This window comes from Triticum dicoccoides, chromosome 5B, assembly GCF_002162155.2.
Source record: "Triticum dicoccoides isolate Atlit2015 ecotype Zavitan chromosome 5B, WEW_v2.0, whole genome shotgun sequence".
In the NCBI taxonomy this organism is placed as follows: Eukaryota; Viridiplantae; Streptophyta; class Magnoliopsida; order Poales; family Poaceae; genus Triticum; species Triticum dicoccoides.
In genome coordinates, this window is record NC_041389.1 from 673,371,109 (window position 1) to 673,391,645 (window position 20,537).

The 20,537-nt window shown below is 46.9% G+C and overlaps 1 protein-coding gene across 1 annotated transcript in view; it reads left to right on the top strand.

Annotated features, from left to right (window-relative positions):
• The window catches only part of LOC119310461 (condensin-2 complex subunit D3-like), an 8,013-nt gene extending 1,129 nt beyond the window's left edge, over nt 1–6,884 (top strand). The window contains exons 2-10 of the mRNA XM_037586207.1: nt 7–1,770; nt 2,671–3,162; nt 3,234–3,325; nt 3,921–4,008; nt 4,152–4,266; nt 4,344–4,494; nt 4,579–4,753; nt 4,858–5,505; nt 6,513–6,884. Of these exons, the coding sequence (XP_037442104.1) occupies nt 7–1,770; nt 2,671–3,162; nt 3,234–3,325; nt 3,921–4,008; nt 4,152–4,266; nt 4,344–4,494; nt 4,579–4,753; nt 4,858–5,481 (3,501 nt within the window). The 3' untranslated portion in view covers nt 5,482–5,505; nt 6,513–6,884. The remainder of the gene's footprint in view (nt 1–6; nt 1,771–2,670; nt 3,163–3,233; nt 3,326–3,920; nt 4,009–4,151; nt 4,267–4,343; nt 4,495–4,578; nt 4,754–4,857; nt 5,506–6,512) is intronic.
• The last annotated feature ends 13,653 nt before the right edge of the window (nt 6,885–20,537 follow it).

The window sequence follows — 20,537 nt, forward strand, 5'->3', positions numbered from 1 at the left end:
CTCCTGCTAGCCCCGGCCTCCCCCCTTGCCTCCCTCTTCTCCCCGCTCCCCTTCCTCTCCTTCCTCCTCGCCCTCCGCAAGGCCGCCACCGACACCCATAACCCTAGCGCCGCCTCCGACTCCGCCCCCCGCAAGCGCAAGAACCAGCGCCACCAAGCGGCCACGCGGTCCCCGTCTTTCCTTCCGCAGGCACTCTCCCTGCTCGCCGATGCCGCGGGGAGGCTGCCGCTCGGGGAGTACCCTGATGCGCTGAGGTCGCTCATCGACACCGCCGCCGAGCTCGCGGCCTTCAATGTCCTTGCCGCCGTCCTTGGATCTCGCTACCACGCCGAGGCGGTGCAGGATGTGATACGCGCGCTGGTACCACTGGTGCTCTCGGGTGCGAAATCGGCTGTGCGGTCGTCCGCGGTCGAGTTCTTGGTCAGAAAGATTGTGCCTTTGGGTGCTGATGAGGAAGGGGAGGAGGAGGGGATAAGGAAGTTGGTGGGCTACCTGCCGAGGCTTTTGGCGGTGAAGGCACCGGAGAAGTCGGAGGCGAGGGGGCTGGCCGTTGAGGCCATAGTTGAGGTGGTGCAGGCAATGGAGCCACTTCAAAGGGAGGGCTTCGCTGCATATCTGGTGGCCATGTCCAGGGGCAAAGCAAAGGGACGGCTGTTTGCTGTGGATATGGTCCTGGCAATGCTGCCGGTGCTGTTGCCTTCGGAAATCGATGAATCTGGTCTCCAGGAGGGCTCTTGGGGGCTCAAGTGTGTCCAGGTGTTGGTGGAGAGGTGTTCAGACAGCGCTGGAGCCGTCCGCGCTCGGGCCTTGACGAATGCAGCCCATGCGCTTGATGTTTTGTCTGAAAGAGGCGTGGAGGTCGATCGATTGCAGGAGGTGATGAAGATAGGGAACATGGGTCTTGGAGAGTTGTTGAGGAGAAGGTGCATTGATGATAAGGCTGCTGTGAGGAAAGCTTCACTTGTGCTCATCACCAAGGCAATTGGTTTGATTGGCAGGCCTGTCGATGAGTCGCTACTTACTGCAATGGGGGCTGCATGCTCTGATCCGCTAGTCACCATTCGCAAGGCGGCTCTTGCAGCCATCTCAGAGGTGTTCCGGAAATTCCCAGATGAGAGTGTGACAAAGGAGTGGCTTCAGGCTGTGCCATCACTGATGATTGATAGTGAGACCAGTATCCAGGAGGAATGTGAGAACTTGTTTCTTGAACTGGTTCTGAACAGGGTCTGCCAAGCTGCCAATTTGAAACTGGATGATGATTCAGTCAACTTGGAGGAGCTGTTCCCGGACGGGACACTGGATTTGCTGAAAAGCATATGTGATGGAGAGGTTGTTCCCTGCATAAAAAGGATATGTGCAAGCCTTGGGAGGAAGAAAAAGCTGAGACCACTGCTTGCTAGTTCACTCCAGAATATAATAACAATATCTGAAACCTTGTGGTTGAGAAGTTCTAAGCCAATTGAGAATTGGACTGCACCAGCTGGGGCTTGGTGGCTTCTTTCCGAGGTCTCCTCATTTGCGCCTAAATCAGTTAACTGGAAGTTCCTCTCTCACCACTGGAAACTCCTTGATAATGTTGGCCAAGAAGGCAGAGGCAAAGGTAAAGCTTCTTCTGAAGGGGAACCAAACTCTGCGCTCTGGGCTGTGGATCGTGTTTCACTCCTGCAAACTATTTCAAATGTCTCCATGGAGCTACCTGTGGAGCCTGCAGCAGAACTGGCACACAGCTTACTCACGCGGATTGAAAATTTTGATATGAACCTGAGTGAGGTAATCATTTATTGAATCCAAAGCAATATCTACTCTGGTGCCAATAAGTTTTTCATGTTACAGTGGAGTCTTGCACTCTGTTATGTCATGGACTGCTGGACTGGTCTGGCAACTGTGTTCTGAATACACCAAAACCCCAGTTAAATCCTCATAAGTCCAGGCATAAATCTACTAGATCCTGTTACATTGTACACTAGCCCTATTCCTTGTGATAGTGGGACTTGGAGTATCTACTGAGAGTTATTGTAAACTATTGTACTCACTCTGTCCCAGAATATAAGAACGTTTTTGACACTATGCTAGTGTTAAAAACGTTCTTATATTTTGGGACGGAGGGAGTATTTCATAAGGCCTTGAATGTAGGTAAACATGTTATAGTTATTTAATAGGCAGAACTGTAGACCAATAAGTCGTGTCTGGGTATCATACACCTAAATATAATCCAAAGTATGCTATGTTAACTTTCTGAAAGGGATATACTTCCAGCTTAGCTGTAGCAACTACCACAGTCACAAAATGGCCCTGTAAAAACCCACCAGTTACAGGTTTGGGTTCGAATCATAAGATAATGCAGTATTTATGCGTTGCTTTGATTATTTGTCATATACCTATTATTTGTCTATCCGAAGTTCTGCAAAATGTTCCCAATGCATTCGTGTTATCTCTTCAATGACAGATTTCTAGGTTGTTCAGTAAATGCATATCAAGAAACGTTTCATTGACTGTAGCTATATTAGGTATTGTAGCGTACTGTATCGACAATAGCTAGAGGGCTGGCCTGGGGCGTGTGCTCATCCTTGCTCTGCTACTGCATATATTGTTCTGTACCAACATCATTCCTAACAGAAGTAGGATTTATCCATATCTTGATGGCAATGTCTTATTTACATGCACATACAGGTCGATGCCCATGTAAAGTCACTGAAAACTTTATGTAAACGGAAAGCGAAAACGGCAAAGGAAGCTGAAGCACTAATAATGAAGTGGGTTCAGCAACTTATCAATAAAGCAGTTGATAGTTTACAAAGCTACATAAAAGGAACATCACAAGATTCCAGGGGTTGTAGCTACAATACTCCTCTGACTGGCAAACTTAAGGGAAGAAAGGAGGCATCCACATCAAAGGAGATGTCAGAAGCTGTTATTGCTGTCTTCACCGTTGGATCAGTGATCCTAGCTTGCCCTGATGCTAGTGTGCAAGGCATCATTCCTTTGCTGCACACAGTCATAACCTCTGGAAACCCCGAGCCAAGACCAACAATGCTTGCAGGTGGAGCCGTTTCTTTCAATGAGGTAGCTCCATCATTATATATACAGTCGTGGGATACAATGGCAAAAATATGCCTTGTAGATGACAAACTAGCAAAACGATATATTCCGCTCTTTGTTCAGGTGCGTACCCTCCAACTGCACTCATGACTGTTCTTAACAAATAGACACTCAGTGTTGCTTGTATAAATCAGGAGCTTGAGCGGAGTGATTTGGCCACCCTCCGGAATAACATCATGATAGCAATGGCTGACTTTTATGTACGCTATACAGCACTAGTTGACTGGTGAGCTTATATCTCTGAATGGTTACCCTTCAATAACTCAGTTACATCGTTTATTTCAAGCAGATATGCATGTTTATATTAGGTGGTGTCGGGTCCTGTACATCAGATGTAATTGATATGCACACTTTGGGATGTTCACACATATTTTTATTCACACAATGAGGCATGATAGAATTATTCCCCTTGCCTTTTTTTTGGGCTTGGCCATTTTTTAAGTTAAATAGTTTCAGTGCTTGATCCAATATGAGCATAGGTAACTCCATTTTCTATGTCTATAAAATGAAAAAAAAATTCATATATTAAAAACTGAGAGAGATACTTGACTTCAAATTAGATGGTACGGGAGCATGAGCTGCAGCTATTGCTGGCAATTAAGATCGAAATAATAATAATGTCTTGTGGCATATACCAACAGCAGTTCTTTTGATTCTGTACATTTTGTCTTTGATGGTAATTACCAAAAGAAAAACTGTAATTGTTCTATGTGAAGACTAACATAGTATCTTATCAGCTACACTGCACATGAATTTTTACATATAATTAATTGTTAAATTTGCACATATGAACTTACACTGACCCCTCCTTTGTTTTACAGTTATATGTCAAAAATAACAAAAGTGCTGCGTGATCCCTGTGAAGTAGTACGGAGGCAAACGTTTGTCCTACTCGCAAAGTTGTTGCAGGTGCTTTATCATTCTTTCAGTGTTACTCCCTCCGTCCCACAATATAAGATGGTTTAGCTTGAAAAACCATCTTATATTGTGGGACGGAGGGAGTACATCTAAATATCCATTCGGTAATTAATTGAAGCTATTCTTTTACCTAGAGGGATTACGTAAAATGGAGAGGAGTGCTTTTCCTTCGGTTTCTGCCATCTTTAGTTGACGAATCGGATAAGATAAGGCATTTGGCTGACTACCTATTTGGAAGCATCTTAAAAGGTTTACTTATTTTACTCTTGGTATTCTGTATCATTTCCTTTTTTACTGCATGCCTAACATGGACATAAATGTTGCAGCCAAAGCGCCACTTCTTGCATATAACAGTTTCATAGAAGCTATCTATGTCCTAAACAATTGCACAGGACATGGTGGATATAGTGAGTCTCAGTCTCAGAGTTCTCAAGGGTCCCAAAGTTCAGACAGAGGACAAGCCCTTTTCGCGATATGGTAAACATATATATGCATGATGTTCACTTTGCAAAAACCATGTCCGCCTTTACCTGACATTTATTGTGAGCTTTCTTATTGCAGGGGAACTGACGAAAGGTCAAGGTCAAAACGAATGCACATATATGTGTCCTTGTTGAAACAAATGGCCCCGGAGCACCTTCTAGCTACATCAGCCAAGTTATGTGCTGAGATCTTAGCAGGTGTTTGTGATGGCTTGCTAAGTGTTGACGATGCAGCTGGAAGGGCTGTAGTTCAGGTATGTACCTGTCTGTATGTTGCGGCAGATCACATGGCACTGGACATAAACTATATGATTTCCTAGCGTTTTGTGATGCAAAATATGCTCTTTTTTTCCTACAGGATGCTCTACAAATACTAGCTTGCAAGGAGATGCGCATCCATCCCAGCATCCTTGCGGACAATTCCGAGATGGATGATGATGGTGGAGATGGCGGGACGGCCAACGCCCTCCAGGCGGCCAAAGGGCGGGCGGTGACCCAGGTGGCAAAGAAGAACCTGATTCAGATCGCGATCCCGATATTCATCGAGCTGAAGCGGCTGCTGGAGAGCAAGAACAGCCCTCTGACGGGGTGCCTGATGGAGTGCTTGCGCGCCCTGCTCAAGGACTACAAGAACGAGTTCGATGAGATACTGGTGGCGGACAAGCAGCTTCAGAAGGAGCTCCTCTACGACATACAGAAGTTTGAGGCCGGCAAGGGCAAGTCGTCCAGGGAAGAAGAGGCCGCCGGCCCCAGCGGGAGCTCTCCGGCTGCTCCTGATCCGAGTGATGCGGCAACGAAGGCCACGGTGCGGTCGGTGCTCAAGGAGATGAACCGGAACGTGCCGACGCCACCGCTGCACACCATGAGCGTACCCAAGGTGAAGTCGGTGCTGGGCACTGGAGCGCTGAGTGGCTCGCGCCGTCCAGCTATCCTAGAATCAGTCAGGCGGCTCGAGCCATTTGGGTCAGACGATGAGAATTAGCATGCCCACAACTTGCAATTGAAGGTAAAAAAATAGAAGGCCTTTTAATGCTCTTGTTGCATGCACACGTAGATATGATGTACTTTGCAACTTGATATATCCATCCCCAATGAGATCTATGGATCAGTGTGGCTTTTCTTCCCATTTTTACTGGTATTCTTCAAACATGAAAAAACATAGTAGCTTATGTCTTAAAGTTAAAGCTTACTGAGCCTAGGGCAAAAATACATCTTGATGTATTCTCTATTTTGTGATGATTATTAACATACGCATGCTTACTGATCCTAAATCATTTCTTCTCTGACAATGGGAGATTTCTACATACTTCTCAGATATGTTATTAGGTACTTTCCTCTATTCACCGGTTTATAGCCACGGTCATTTTTGTGTGCAAAATGAGCTCTTCGAGCTTTTTTATTTTCTGCATGGCCCAACTTTGCATCTCAAGTCCCTAATTAGCTAAATTGTGAGTTATCTCATTTCTGGACCACAACTTACTGTTCTATATATGTACCTTCACTAGGAGCGGTTCTTTAGATTTCTTTGGTGAACATTATCCTTAGGACAATAAAACTGAGAGAAGTCCTACGGTAAAATACCATGAATATGAATTATCCACTTAACATTCAAAAGCAACTCTATAACATCTCAGTTATTATTATTATATTATATTTATATAAGTAAGACATGACAAGAGAATTTTGATTTAGCTCAGTTTTGTTATGTGCTACTTTCCTTGGTGATTGCCCATGTCATACAGTTGGTTTCCCAAACTGTTTCCAGCAAAGAACAGGTGGCGTTCTTTTGTTTTATGAATGGAACATGTGAAGCGCATGTATCAGTGCATTGATGAGCAAATTCTCTACAGTGATACTCCCTCTGTAAAGAGATATAAGACCGTTTAGATCTAAGCGGTCTTATATTTCTTTGCAGAGGGAATACATCTCTACTTGAACTGCTATATTTATATCCATTCACCTTCTGGACCATACATTTGTTAGTCACGGCTCATTGATTCTCTCCATTTTCAGGAAATGGAGTTAATATTGTTTACCATTCAAGGTGTGTGCATGCGAAGCCGCTTTACACGTCATGATGTTTACAAGACAGGGCAAGAGCAAATTTGTGTTCATTTCATGGGGCATTATGTACTGAGATGTCATATGCACCTGCAAGAGATTTGATATTATTAGGGTATAGCACTTTCAGAAATATGTAACTGTATCATGATGCCAAGAGGGACTACTTTTACTAGGCTCATCTTCTCAATGAGTTTCTTTTCTTTTCTTTTCTCTTTACTGATTGATTCTGTAGATGTGTAATTGTAATCGAGTGGTGTCGAGAAAGCTGAAATAATTGCAAGTGCTTTCTTAACTAGTTGTACAATAATTGTTCAGATGTTATCTTAGCAGTGCAGCTCCAGCCTTTTCAACTTCTATTTACACGAGAAGAGGAACACAAAGAATTCCAGTTTTCAACTTCTATTTCAGATGTTATCTTTTCTTTTTCTGTTTTACAAGGCCTATCTTCTACTCCCTTCGTCCCAAAATATAGAACACTTTTGCTTTCCACGTGCAAAATCTGGAGCGTGATGAAATGTTCTTTGTTTCCACTTTTACCCTCGCCCCGACAGCTCCCAAATCCCCTTGCCCACCCTTCTCTACAGCTCCCATGGCGATCTACCCCATTGACACCATCAAAACCTTCAGGTGAGCCGCTTCTGCATTTCAAAGGAGTACCCGGTTTATTTTTGGTCTGAAGATGTGCAGTCCGGTCTCCGATTTTGCTTGTTTGGAATGGCCGGTCAATTAGAGCATTTCCAACAGCCGCGCTTCGCGCCGCGCTAAAAACTAGTTTGCCGCGCGCCGTTCGGCTGGTTTTGCACGGCCGCCAGTGCTGGCTCCAACAGCCGCGCTAAAATGCAGCGCGCACGACTCGCACAAATAACATATACATTTTAAATAGAAGCAAAAATGATCAAAGTAACAAAATAAATTAATAATAAATAGTTCAATTTCGTTATTATTACAACCCAAACAAATAGTTTATCATTCAGTACAACAAATACTGCAATAAACACAACAAATAGTTCATGAACAATACAACGTCGAACGCAGAAATCATGCTTTTTGTCGTCCATGCCATGCCCACCACTCCCCAATGAGATCCTTCTGAAGATCATTGTGCACTGCGGGACGCCGAATGGCATGATAGGAGGCAACAAAACGGGCCACCCTTTCAGTCCTCCGTCGCACTTGCACGGGATGTCTCAAGAGCTCATACTGTGAGTAGTCTAAATCTTGGCCACGCTCATTCTCGATGATCATGTTGTGCATGATGTACCAAAGCATTTTTTGATCCCAAAATCTAGCCGGTTCTCTCACAATAGCAAATTGGGCTTGCAAAATCCCAAAAGCTCTTTCCACATCTTTTCTAGCCGCCGCCTGAGCATTGTGGAAATCAAGATTTTTCTTACCTTCCGGCTTTTTCAATGGCTTCACGAAGGTTTGCCACTTTGGATAGATGCCGTTCGCTAGATAATAGCCATAGTTGTACGTCTGGCCATAAAAACTACAATGTTCAATACTATGCTATAAATACTACAATCAAACCCTAGCAAGAATCTTTCCCTAGAGAGGGATCCCCCGCGTCGCTCCCGTGCGATCGACTCGGGCGGACCACCAAATCCTAGCGCCGCCACCACAAATTTTTGCCTCCACCCTCTCCGCCGCCGCTGGAGGACGCCAGCGGGCGATGCTGCGCGGCTGACGGCGGCGGCGGGGATCCTTGCTCGCGACTACGGGCGGCACTCGGGCACGGCGGGTGCTACTCGGCGGTCATGTGCGTCGGCCTGCGAACTGCAGCCCAGATCCGCCGGCTGCCGCTTCCTCGCCGGCGTCCTGGGGCTCGGCGCGCGGGCGCCGTGCTGCGAGCTGGTGGTGGAGTGCCTCCTGCGCGCGCACACAAGCTCTCGGATGCTGCTTTCCGCGGTCTGCCCCATGGCTTCCCCTGCTCTGCTTCGCTCCTGTGGCGCTCTGAAGCAACCGGTGGACGCAGCACCGTGTTGCGCGCTCCGGTGGGCGTCCAGGTCGCGAGGCCGTGCCATCCGCGCACGGATCCGTGCTGGCACGTGGGGTCGTCTCTGGGTTGCATCCCGGCTGAGCCGCCGTCCCCTGCGGTGGTCGGCTGGACGGGATGGTGGCTGCGCCGTGGAGCTGGTGGTGGTGCGGTGCGGTGCGCCTGATCCCAGATGCGCCGGGGCAGGCTGGATCCTCTCGAATCTGCCCTCGGGCGTGGCGTCGAGTCAGGGGAGCTGCGGGGCGAGGTGGGACTGGAGCGGCCGGCGCATCGGCTCCAGATCTGTCAGTGGTCGCAGTTTGCCGAGGTTCCCGTCCCCGATCTGGCCATCTTCGTGAAGGTCGGTCGTGGGATGCTTCTCGGCGGCTTGGTTGGCGCTGCCAGCTGTGTTGGTGGATGTGTGGCTTGCTTCTGGTTTGGGGCTGCCGGTCGTGATGGCGGACGGCACGGGGGCCGTCTCAGGTCCTGTGCGGCGGTGCTCTGGGAGAAATCCCTGCTCACCCCTTGGGTGAGCTGACCACGACAGCGCCAACCCGGCGTCGTATACCTTCCTAGAGGCGTGGTCTCCGAGCTCTTCCGCGTGGATCTGCTTCGGCGTGGTTCATGCCTCTTGTTGTAGGGATGTGCTCAAACTCCGGGTGAGAACCTTGCATCGACTATGTCGATGTCGGCGGCAGCGGCGACTATGGACGTCGTCTTCCTCGCAGGAGGTGCCGCTGTGGAGCTCCAGCACCTACGACACTTGCTTTGTGGTCTCCGGGTGAAAACCTGAGATCTAGCTTGCCGGATCGGATGATGGTGTTGTGTCTTCGACAACACTACCTCCTTGGAGGCGTCATCTTGGAGGCCCAACGACGGCTCCGGTTGCCGTGCATGGTGGTGGGTGGTGCGGCCAGCTTAGGGCCGACGGTGGTGTGTTTATTCTTCATGTGTTTCTCTTCGGCTGTCCTTCGCGTGGTCTCCGTCCTGTTGCTGTGCATGCTCAAGACCCTCCCATGGTTGCCGTTGTGCTGCGGCGAGCTTCGGGCTCTTGGTGTTGTCTTGGTTCACATTTGCTCAAATGACGACGCAATGATGCCTCCCCAACCTGCTAATCGTTTCGACCGCATGTGGTGGATCTCCCAGTCAAGGTTCGTGTTAAGGTTTGGCACTGGTTGATTATGGTTGATCCTCAGTTGTGCCGTGGGGCTCGGTATGCATGCCGGTGCGGTGCGTTAGGTTGTTTGCAGAGTCTTGGTATTGTGATCCCTCGACAGCACCCCACATCTACTTGTGTCTCTCGTGGTGTTGGTCTTTTTGCCTGCTAGCTAGGTTGATGTCATGCCTTCTCTGGGTGGCAATTTTTTCTCATCTTCTGTAACCTTGTTACCTGTACGGTTTTCGGCCCGGTTTCCCTCATAAACGGGGTCAACTTGTTTAGGTTTTTGATCCGATTTTCCTTATAAACTGGATCAGCCAAAGCTTAAGGGGTGACTCTTGGCTTTGGCAGCTTTTTGAGCAATATATTCAGGTGGGGATCTTCTCCCCCCGGTGACCGTTCAAAAAAAATACTACAATCAACATGCACCAAATTCATGAAGTTTGAGCAATACATACCTTGTAGGCGTTTTGTCGAACACCTTGCGGGTGCTGAGCGGCAGCGAGCGCTCGGGCACTGTTCGTCAGAGGACGGACGCGCGCGAGGGCCGGCGGGACTAGAGGGGGGGGGGAGAGAAGTCGCGGAGGCGCGGGAATAGGCCGGGGAAGCGCCGGAACGGTTGCCTGGGGACGCGGGCAGCGGCGGCACGGCTGGATGGGGGGTCGGAGTTGAAGAGCGAGCGCGCGAGAGTCCAGCGCGCGGGACCGGGCGTAGCAAATAAGCGGCGCGCGATTGCGTTTCGGCCAGCACGCTGAACTACATATGCCGCACGCGCTGTTTTTGCGCGCCCGCTGGAGCAACTATACCGGTTACGCGCGCGCTAAAACGTCTAATTTTACGACGCGGCGCTAGTTTGGCGCGGCTGTTGGAGATGCTCTTAGTCCCCAGAACCTGCTCCCAAGCAACTGGTAATCTTACACCAAATGCCCAACAATGGCATGTAGAGATGCTTGGCTTTTGCTTTTTAGGCGCAAACTTCTGGCTGTAAACTGAATTTGTCAACTTCTGGTTGTAAACTAAATTTTGGTGTCGGTGTTCCAAATGAACTGTAGCAGAAGCAGAGTGTTCCAGATGAATTTTAGTGCCTCTGCTTACTTCTGGGAGGATCCATTTGTTCCAAATAAACTGAATTTTGGTGTAGTAGAAGCAGAGCGTGCCTCTCAAAATTGCTTCTACTACATCAAGTTGAGACCAGAGGGTCTATGATCTGTAAATTTGAACCATCAAGTTGAATCTCATGAATAAATGTACCAAATCAAACGGAATCTTTACTGTTTTCATTAGAGGTAAACTACTCTTACTCCATGTTTCGTGTATAATGATTGGTGTGCTTCTCATACTCCATGTTTACTGTTTTCATTAGAGTGCATGTTTCATGTTGGAGGAGATGGGGCCGCTGCTCTGCCGGAGGAGATGGATGTCAGACCCAGTTAGTCAGTAACTACACCTGTAGCGTTTCAGACAAATACAACTTCAGGTAATGAACGGCTAGGATGAGCCCTGAGCTCTAGTGGAGCACCCGCCGTTAGATGTTAGATACTGTTACACTGTTCCGTTTCATGCGTTGCCGTTAACGGTAAGCTATCGCTTATAACCAGCCGGGCTGTGGCTGGGAGAGACCATGTTAAATCCCCAATTGCTTTCCTCGGGCTAGAACCCTAAACAAATATAGCTCCTCTTACAGCTCATACCCCCCCGATCTGAAATTCTGCTCAATAATCACGCTCAAATTTACTATGTTCGTTCCTTAGATCCCTCCAGGGTCTGACATATTGGTATTCAGAGCAAGCTTTTTCCTCGGCCACAAAATTTTTCATCCAGAGGAAGAGTAATCCCACCCAATTCCCTCCTCATGAGTAGATCAGGACCGATTCAAGCAAGAGCGGAGATCTGTACCAGGGTGGCGCTGGCGGCGGCGATCTGTACCAGGGCGACGTAGGTGGCGGCGAATCGTTCGGCTGCAAACCAATAGCGCGGAAAGGTTGCGGGGGAACACTTCCCCGGCAGTAAAAATCCCTTGTCCATCGCTGGTTCGTGCAGTTTCGGAGGCGAGGATCGAGGCGACGACAGGATCTGAGCAGAGAGCCGGGTTACCAGATTTTTCTGGCTGTAAAATTCCTTCTCTCTCCCTTAGATCAAGGTGATGGGGCGCGCCAAGGCAATCGATGATGCACATCTGCAAGAGGTACTCTCCCTGCGTGACGATTTCGGTGCTCTGCAGAAAGACAATTCTCTGATGCACTCAGAAATGGCAAAACTCCAAACTGATGTTCAGTCTATGAGCAAAAGACAAGGGGATATAACTTTGCAAGTCGGTAATGTTGAGCAAGCTGTCGTTGATTTGAGCAATCAACTGTCAGCTATCAGCACAGTTCTGAAGAATATGGTGTTACCAAATGCTTCTCAGCAAGCAGATACACAGCTTCCCAGTTCAAGCCAAGTGGGCAAATCCCGAACTCTGCATCAAGAACAACCCGCAGACACAACTGACAGGCTTGAGCAATTGAAGAAGCAACTAGCTGTTGAAAAGGAGAAATCAAAGCAACTTGAAGAATTGCAACTTCAGAACTTACCACCAATTCGAACATCTAGACCTACTGTTCCACCAGGATTTGTGAATCAGGGAAGACAAGAGGCTGCTAGTGTCGTTGGAACACGTGTAACTGCAAGGCAAGAAGGCCATACTCCTGTTTTCAACAAATCTTACCAGCAAAACAGAGAGAGATAACTCTGGCAAGGATACTACAGAACATATGAACATGACATGCAAGCACAATTTATGAAATCCATTACCAAAGGACCAAAGCTGGATTTTCCTAGGTTTAGTGGAGAGGACCTAGTTAGCTGGCTAAGGCAGTGTAACAAATACTTTCAGATGTCTAGAGCACCGGAAGAATATAAAGTTTCATTGGCACAAATGTATATACAAGATGAAGCAGGCACATGGCTAAGAAGATCCAGACTACTCAAGCAAAAATTGTCATGGAAAGAATTTGGGGCAGAAGTAGTAAAAAGGTTTTCACAACAAGGATCATATGATCTAACTGATAAGTTCATTACACTGAAACAAGGCAGTACTATAGTTCCAGTGTACACAAAAACCTTTGAAGATCTGATGGCAGAAGTGCAAGAGGAAAATCCAGAAGTAAGTGAGTTATGGTCTGTGAGGTGCTATGTGAATGGTCTTAGAGAAGGGATCAAATTCCATATTCGACCACACAAACCATAGACACCGACTGATGCTTATTGCTTAGCAAGGGATGTGGACCTTGTCATCCCCTAGTATTGCCTGCAGCTAAGAAACAGAGCATTCCCTACACAAACTACTATCAGAAACAACAATACACTGTGCCAAGTAAACCAAATACAACTCCTTCACAACAACCAGTAACACTAGGAAAACAAACTGAGATAGCTGCTGTCAGCAATTAGAAGTTTAAGAAACCTGGTGAATGTTGGAGATGTGGTGACAAATGGGTACCTGGACACAAATGCAAATTAATCCCAAATGTGCACATGATGCAACAGGAAACAATAGAGCAACTGGACAACAATGAAGAACAAGCTCCTCCTGAACAAGAGGAATTGATGGCAGAAGAAGAACAAGTTATGTTCATCTCTGCTCATGCATTAGGACATCAGCTAGCTGTTCCAACTCCCACAATTATAGTTTATGTTAAAGGAAAAAGAGCTGTAGCCCTCTTAGATTCTGGAAGTACAACCTCTTTCATGAGCCAGGAATTTTCTGTGAAATGTGGCTGTCAACTGTTACCTATAAAACCCAGAACTATTGCTGTAGCTGGAGGAGGCAAAGCTTATATCTTCATCTGTAGCACCTGCATGTGAATTTCAACTTGCAAAACTCAAGTTAGCTCACAATTTCAGAGTGTTACCATTACCCAGTCATGATATTATTTTGGGATATGACTGGTTCTCTCTGGTTAGCCCTGTAGCATTTGATGTGCCAAAGAACACTTTTAGTTTCACTATCCATGGCAAGCAAACTGTCACTACAGCTATATTCACTCACACTAAAACTGCAGAAGAAGTTCCAGCTAAAATAGCCACAAAGCTATTAGAAAAAGGGGCAGAAGGATTTCTCCTCCAAATGCACAACATTGTGCTAGCAGATCCTGAAGGATTTAAAACCCCACCACAAGTGCAGAAACTTTTGCTGGAATATGCAGATTTGTTTGAAGAGCCTTCAAACTTACCTCCTCATAGAGATTGTGACCACACTATTCCCTTCAAACCTGGAATAGACCCACCTCATACTAGACCATACAGAGTTCCTCAACATCAGAAACAGGAAATGGAAGAGCAAATCAAGAAATTACTCGCAGCACACTTTATCAGGCACAACCAGAGTCCATATACAGCTCCTGTAATTTTAGTAAAGAAAAAGGATGGGTCTATGAGACTGTGCACTGACTTCAGGAAGCTAAATGCTGCTACTATCAAGAACAAGTTCCTAATACCAGTTGTAGAGGATCTATTGGATGAGCTACATGGAGCAAAGTACTTTTCCAAAATTGATTTGAGAGCTGGTTATCATCAAATTAGGATGCATCCTGATGATGTGCATAAAACAGCTTTCAGAACTTTTTTGGGGCATTTTGAGTATCTAGTCATGCCTTTTGGACTGTCAAATGCTCCAATCACATTTCAAGCAGTAATGAACAAGATATTTGGGCCATATCTCAGAAAATCTGTCCTGGTTTTCTTTGATGACATATTAATCTACAGCAAAACACTTAAAGAGCATATGGAGCACATACAGACAGTGCTGCAAGTGTTGAAGGAAAACAAGCTGTGTGTTAAACAAGCTAAGTGTGCGTTTGCTGTTCAACAGGTGGAATATCCGGGTCATGTAATTTCAGCAGAGGGAGTGGCAACAGACCCTAAGAAAATTCAAGCTATTGCTGAGTGGCCCACACCAGATAATGTGACCAAACCAAGAAGTTTCCTGGGCTTGGCAGGTTACTATAGAAGATTCATAAAAGGGTATGGGGTTATCTGCAGACCACTGCATGATCTTCTTAAAAAAGGGCAATTCTCATGGACAACTGTTCATGACACACCATTTGCACAACTCCAACAGACCCTTATTACTGCCCCAGTTTTAGCACTCCCAAACTTCTCTCAACCTTTTGTTTTGGAAATTGATGCCTCTGGCAAGGGAATTGGAGCAGTTTTAATGCAGCAGGGCAAGCCAATAGCTTACTATAGCTCCGTACTCTACCCCAGGAATGCTGCATTGTCCACTTATGAAAAAGAAGCCCTAGCTATACTGGAAGCACTGAAAAGATGGAGACACTATCTCTTGGGCAGAGAATTGATAATCAAAACTGACCAACAATCACTCAAATTCATCACTGATCAGAAAATAACTGAAGGCGTACAACACAAATTAATGATGAAGATGTTGGAATTCAATTTCCAAATTCAGTACAAGAAAGGAGTTTTCAACAAGGTTGCTGATGCTCTTTCAAGAGTTCTGCCTAGCTGCATGACAATATCCACTGTCACACCTGTTTGGGCAGAGGAGTTAGTTCAGAGCTATCAATAGGATCCTGAATTACTGGAAAAACCACTACTCACTCCTAACCATACACTTGAAGATCATCAACTGACTGCAGGAGTCATCAGGTACAAAGGAAGAATTGTTGTGGGCAATGTTCCTACTCTCAGAACAAGATTGCTAGAAGCATTACATAGTTCACCTATAGGAGGACATTCAGGAACAAGAGCAACTTACCATAGAGTGAAGGCAATCTTTTATTGGCAAGGACTTAAGTCATTAGTAGAGAAGTTCATTGCTGCCTGTCCCATTTGCCAGAGAGCAAAACATGAAAACTGTCTACACGTGGGCTGCTTGATCCAATACCAATAGCTGACATGGCCTGGCAACATATTTCCATGGATTTTATAAAAGGCCTCCCAAATTCATAGGGCAAGGAGGTAATCCTGGTAGTGGTTGACAGGTTTACAAAATATGCTCACTTTATGCCCCTCTCACATCCATACTCAGCTCTCAGTGTAGCACAAGCATTTGTGGACAATGTCTTGAAGCTGCATGGCCCACCCAAGTTAATCATTTCTGATAGAGATAGGATCTTTACCAGAAAACTATGGAGAGATATATTTTCAGCTTGGAAGAGTGAACTGAGGTATAGCACTGCATATCATCCCTAGACTGATGGCCAAACGGAACGAGTAAATCAGTGCCTGGAGACTTATCTTAGATGCATGGCAAGCACAGAACCCAAGAAATGGAGCTCATGGTTACCATTAGCTGAGTATTGGTATAATACTACCTACCACACTGCTATCAAGATGTCCCCCTTCCAATCATTGTATGGTTTCCCACCTCCCATGATTTCTGAGCTTGCTATACCTGGCCCTGAGGACGAGGGGGCACAGAATTTTCTGGCTGCTAAACAACAGATACTAGAGCACTTAAAATCCAATTTGTTGCAAGCCCAGAACAGAATGAAAAGATATGCCGATCTCAAACGAGTGGAAAGAGTATTTGACGTGGGTGATATGGTCTATCTTAAAATGGCATCGTATAGACTAGCAGCATTTGGATTCAGAGGCTCTTTGAAACTGCAGAACAAGTACTACGGTCCATTTCTCATTGTGCAGAAGATAGGCAAATCGGCTTACTAATTTCAATTTCCAGCGCATGTGCAAATCCACCCTGTTTTCCATGTGAGTCAGCTCAAGAAGCATATTGGCCCCAATTCCATACCCAGTCCAAACCTACCAATGGTCAATGCAGATGGCACAATCAAGACTATCCCAGCCGAAGTTCTCCAAGTCCGGCAAGTGCCTAAACACAATTTGCCAGTCGTCCAATGGCTGATACAATGGCAAAATTTACCAGAGACAAATTCTACTTGGGAGGATGCAGACTTCATCAAGTACTCGTTCCCAGAGTTCTTCAAGAAAACGACTCAAGCATGGCGCGACGCAGCTCAACCGTCGTGAGGACACGTCGAATCTTACGAGGGGGCAATGTCAGACCCAGTTAGTCAGTAACTACACCTGTAGTGTTTCAGACAAATACAACTTCAGGTAATGAACGACTAGGATGAGCCGTGAGCTCTAGTGGAGCACCCGCCTTGGATGTTAATTACTATTACACTGTTTGGATCATGCGTTGCCGTTAACAGTAAGCTATCGCTTATAACCAGTCGGGCTGTGGCTGGGAGAGACCATGTTGAATCCCCAATTGCTTTCCTCGAGCTAGAACCCTAAACAAATATAGCTCCTCTTACAACTCATACTCCCCCGATCTGAAATTCTGCTCAATAATCTCGCTCAAATTTACTATATTTGTTCTTTAGATCCCTCCAGGGTCTGACAATGGAGCCGTTGGACGACAAGGCCAGCATCTGCCCCTGCCTCTAGCGCGTGGTGAGCAGTTTTTCTAGACCTGTTCATGTGAATATTGCTCTGTTCCTGTTGGGAGCGTATGCTTACAGATATGAATGTATGATGTTCCTGTTGCATGTCTGGACCTGTATGTTTACTCCTGCTCAGTGGTGGAGCTTGACATAGATTTTTGAGGGGGGCCAAAAGGACAAATGCTGCTTAAAATTTGTTAATCTTAATTGTTTTAGTTTAAAAAGTAATGATATGGCCCCCCTTGGCCCTAGTGAAGCTCGGCCACTGCTCCTATTTATGCTTTGCTTCAGTGTGAATATTCCAGGAGTACTGTGGCTAGGTTGAAAATTATTGCTTGTAAATTATTATTTGTGGGGGGCAGGCCTCGCGCAGTGGTGAATTCCTCCCCTGTTATGACCGAAATATACTACAGCCCAGGCAGTTAGGGGCCTGGTCCAGTTATCTTATCGTTATTAGGGGCTTAGCCCAGTTATCGTATTTGGAGATTATATAAACTCATGTAAGGACTCGTTTGAAGTTAAGCAGAAGCAATCATATTTGCTTGGCTTCCTGAAGGGAGCCGGGGGACCTAACCCTAGCTGCCGTGTCCTGCTCCCTCTCTCTCTCTCTCGCACACGTGACGACGGCGCCCCAGCGCCGGCGACCTCGCCTTCCTCCTCACCAAGCCCCCTTCCACCCCTACAACCTACGAGCTAGACCTGGTAGGATCCCACATCCTATCAATCTGGTATCAGGTGTCTTAGGCTCGATCATGTCTGCGCCGCCGCCCACCCCCTCCCTCCCGCTACCGATTGCCTCTTCGTCACCGATGACCACCGCGACCAGCACGCCGGCCCTGACAGGGCCGGTCTTCTCTGCCGCCTGCACGCCGCCCGCGCCTGCCCCCACCGTGCTCACCCCAGAGGAGATGACAGCAACGCTCCGGGACCTGACTCAGGTGGTCCAGGCATCAGCACCTTCCTCGCGGGTGTCACATCCCTAGATCTGGTATGACCTACACTAGCTAGTCATGTGTGCATCATGTTTAAATTTCAATGAATTTGAAATGGGGACATGTGAAAGCCTCAGAAATCATTTCTGATAATGACCAGGATAAAAATTGCTTCAAATCGGTCCAAGAAAATGTTCATGTTTCTATCTGAAAATATTGGCTAGAGGTAAAATTCAAACCTATATTTTTAGGAGCTCAAAAATATTTATTTTGGGCCTTTGGAATTAAAGCAATAAGTATTTGAGTTTTGGATTATATTCATTTTATATAGAATATAATTCAAAAGGCCCTGAAATTATTTATGTGCCTTTGGTGAAGTCCATAATGGCAACATAAAAATATTCAGAAGGTTTTGCCCTGTTTTGAATTTCTTTTAAATTTGAATCAGTGGAAAAATGAATAAATAAATAAAAAACAAAACAGAAAATAAAACAAAGCAGAAACTCACCTGCTTACCTGTGCGGCCCAGCAGTGTGACAGCCCAACCGGCCTGACTGGCCCAGTGGCCAGTCATCGTCCACCTCGCGCCAGGAGGATGCGAGGCGTGTGCTCACCGCTCTCTGGCACGCGCCGGCCATCTCCTACCTCTCTACCTGTCTCCTCGTCGCGCTGAGGATGCCACGACACCCCTGGAAGCGCCTCGACCTCTCCCAATGCTTCTCCCCTCCTCTGTCTCTCTCGCACGCAACCACCCGAGCGCCACCGTCGCTGGCGCTCACCATAGCCATGGCCACCGTCCCTCCCTTGTCCACCCAGCGTGTCCAAGAGAACCGCCTCGGCTCCTTCTTCCTGCTCTACGCCCCACGAAACCGGGGACGCATCATAGTGCCTGCATCACCCTCGTCTTCAACCTCGGGCGTCCGAGATCGTCTTCGCCGCCCTGCTCAGCTCCGACCTCCCCAGAGCCAGCTGACTAGCTCATCGACCTCTCCGTGAGCCCCTGCTCCGAACCCCTCTTCTCCTCCTCGCGTTTGCACCGTCTAGGCCTTAGTTCCGCCATGGCCGAAGCTTGCCTCCGCTCAAGCTTGTCGCCGGCGTTGCTCCGGCGACCCTTTGGTCACGCCAGTGCGCCTATCACTCTTGCCGCAACTAGTAGTGCCCCTCTAGCATTTCAGTTCGCGTGTTTGCACGCTGCAGCCGCGCCCCCATAAACAGCCAAACTCCGGCTGCCGCAAACATGGTCGCCGACATCGTTACCAGCCACCCCACTCTGACCGAGGGCACTGCTTGATGTGCCGCACGGCCAGCTCTTCGAAGAGCCTAACCACGCCTTGAACGGAGCCATGTGGGCGATCTCCGAGCCACCCCGCCGCCGCGGCACCTCACCAGCGTGTTAGCTACGGCTAAACGCCGGCTAAAACTAACCTAGTGACTCCCCTGGGTCACTAACATGTGGGCCCGTGCCCCGATGACACTTTTAGTTAGGATTAAATTAGCACTAATAGTCCCTGTTAATTGGCCTAGTCAATCACAGGTGGGGCCAGCCCCCTGTTAAATTCATTTAGTCTAATTTTTAAACATGTGGGTCCCAGCCGTCAGGTTTGACCTGGGCTGGCACTGTTGACCTGCTGAGGTCATGCTGACGCAGTTAACAATTTTCTAGATTTAAAATAAATCCAGGAAATTTCAGAAAATGTTTAAAACATAAAAAATTCATAGAAATTCAACCATAACTCCAAATGAAATAAGTTATATATGAAAAATGATCAGAAAAATCCAATATATCCATCTGTATTTGTTTCATGCATGTTTAAACAACTTAACCTTGCTGTTTAGTTCAAAACATGTCAAAGCACTATTTAAGTTCATAATTTGAGTTTGGGGTTGAACCTTTGGTTCAAAATGACTCAAACCCATCTGGTTGTAGTTGCATTAGCCTAATACACTCATTTTGCCATGTCATGATCATGCATCATATTGTGCATTGCATTGATTGTGTTCTTCCTTGTTTGCCGACATTTGTCCCCTCTTAGTAGACGTGGTTTCGACGACGACTTCGATGACACCGATGAAGAACTATACTATCTTCAGAAGTGCCAGGCAAGCAAAACCCCCTTGTTCATTTTGATACAATCCCAGTCTCTCGCTCCTGCTCTCTTTTATTGCATTAGGACAATAACGATTCATCTATTACTTGTTGCGGTAGTTGAACCCCTTTTCCTCTGCATGACCTATCATTGCCACAGTAAATAGATGAAACCCACTAGCATGAGTAGGAGTTGTTTGATCCCTAATGTCACTACTAGGGAAAACCTTATACACAGAACTTTAGCAGTAGCGCGGGTTAAAAAAGAGCGCTAGTGCTAGTTAGCAGTAGCGCGTGAGGGAAAAGGGCGCTACAGATAAACTTTTAGCAGTAGCGCGTGTACGTGTAAAAACGCTACTACTAATATTCTCATTACTAAGACGATAGGCTACACATAGTAGTAGCGGGCT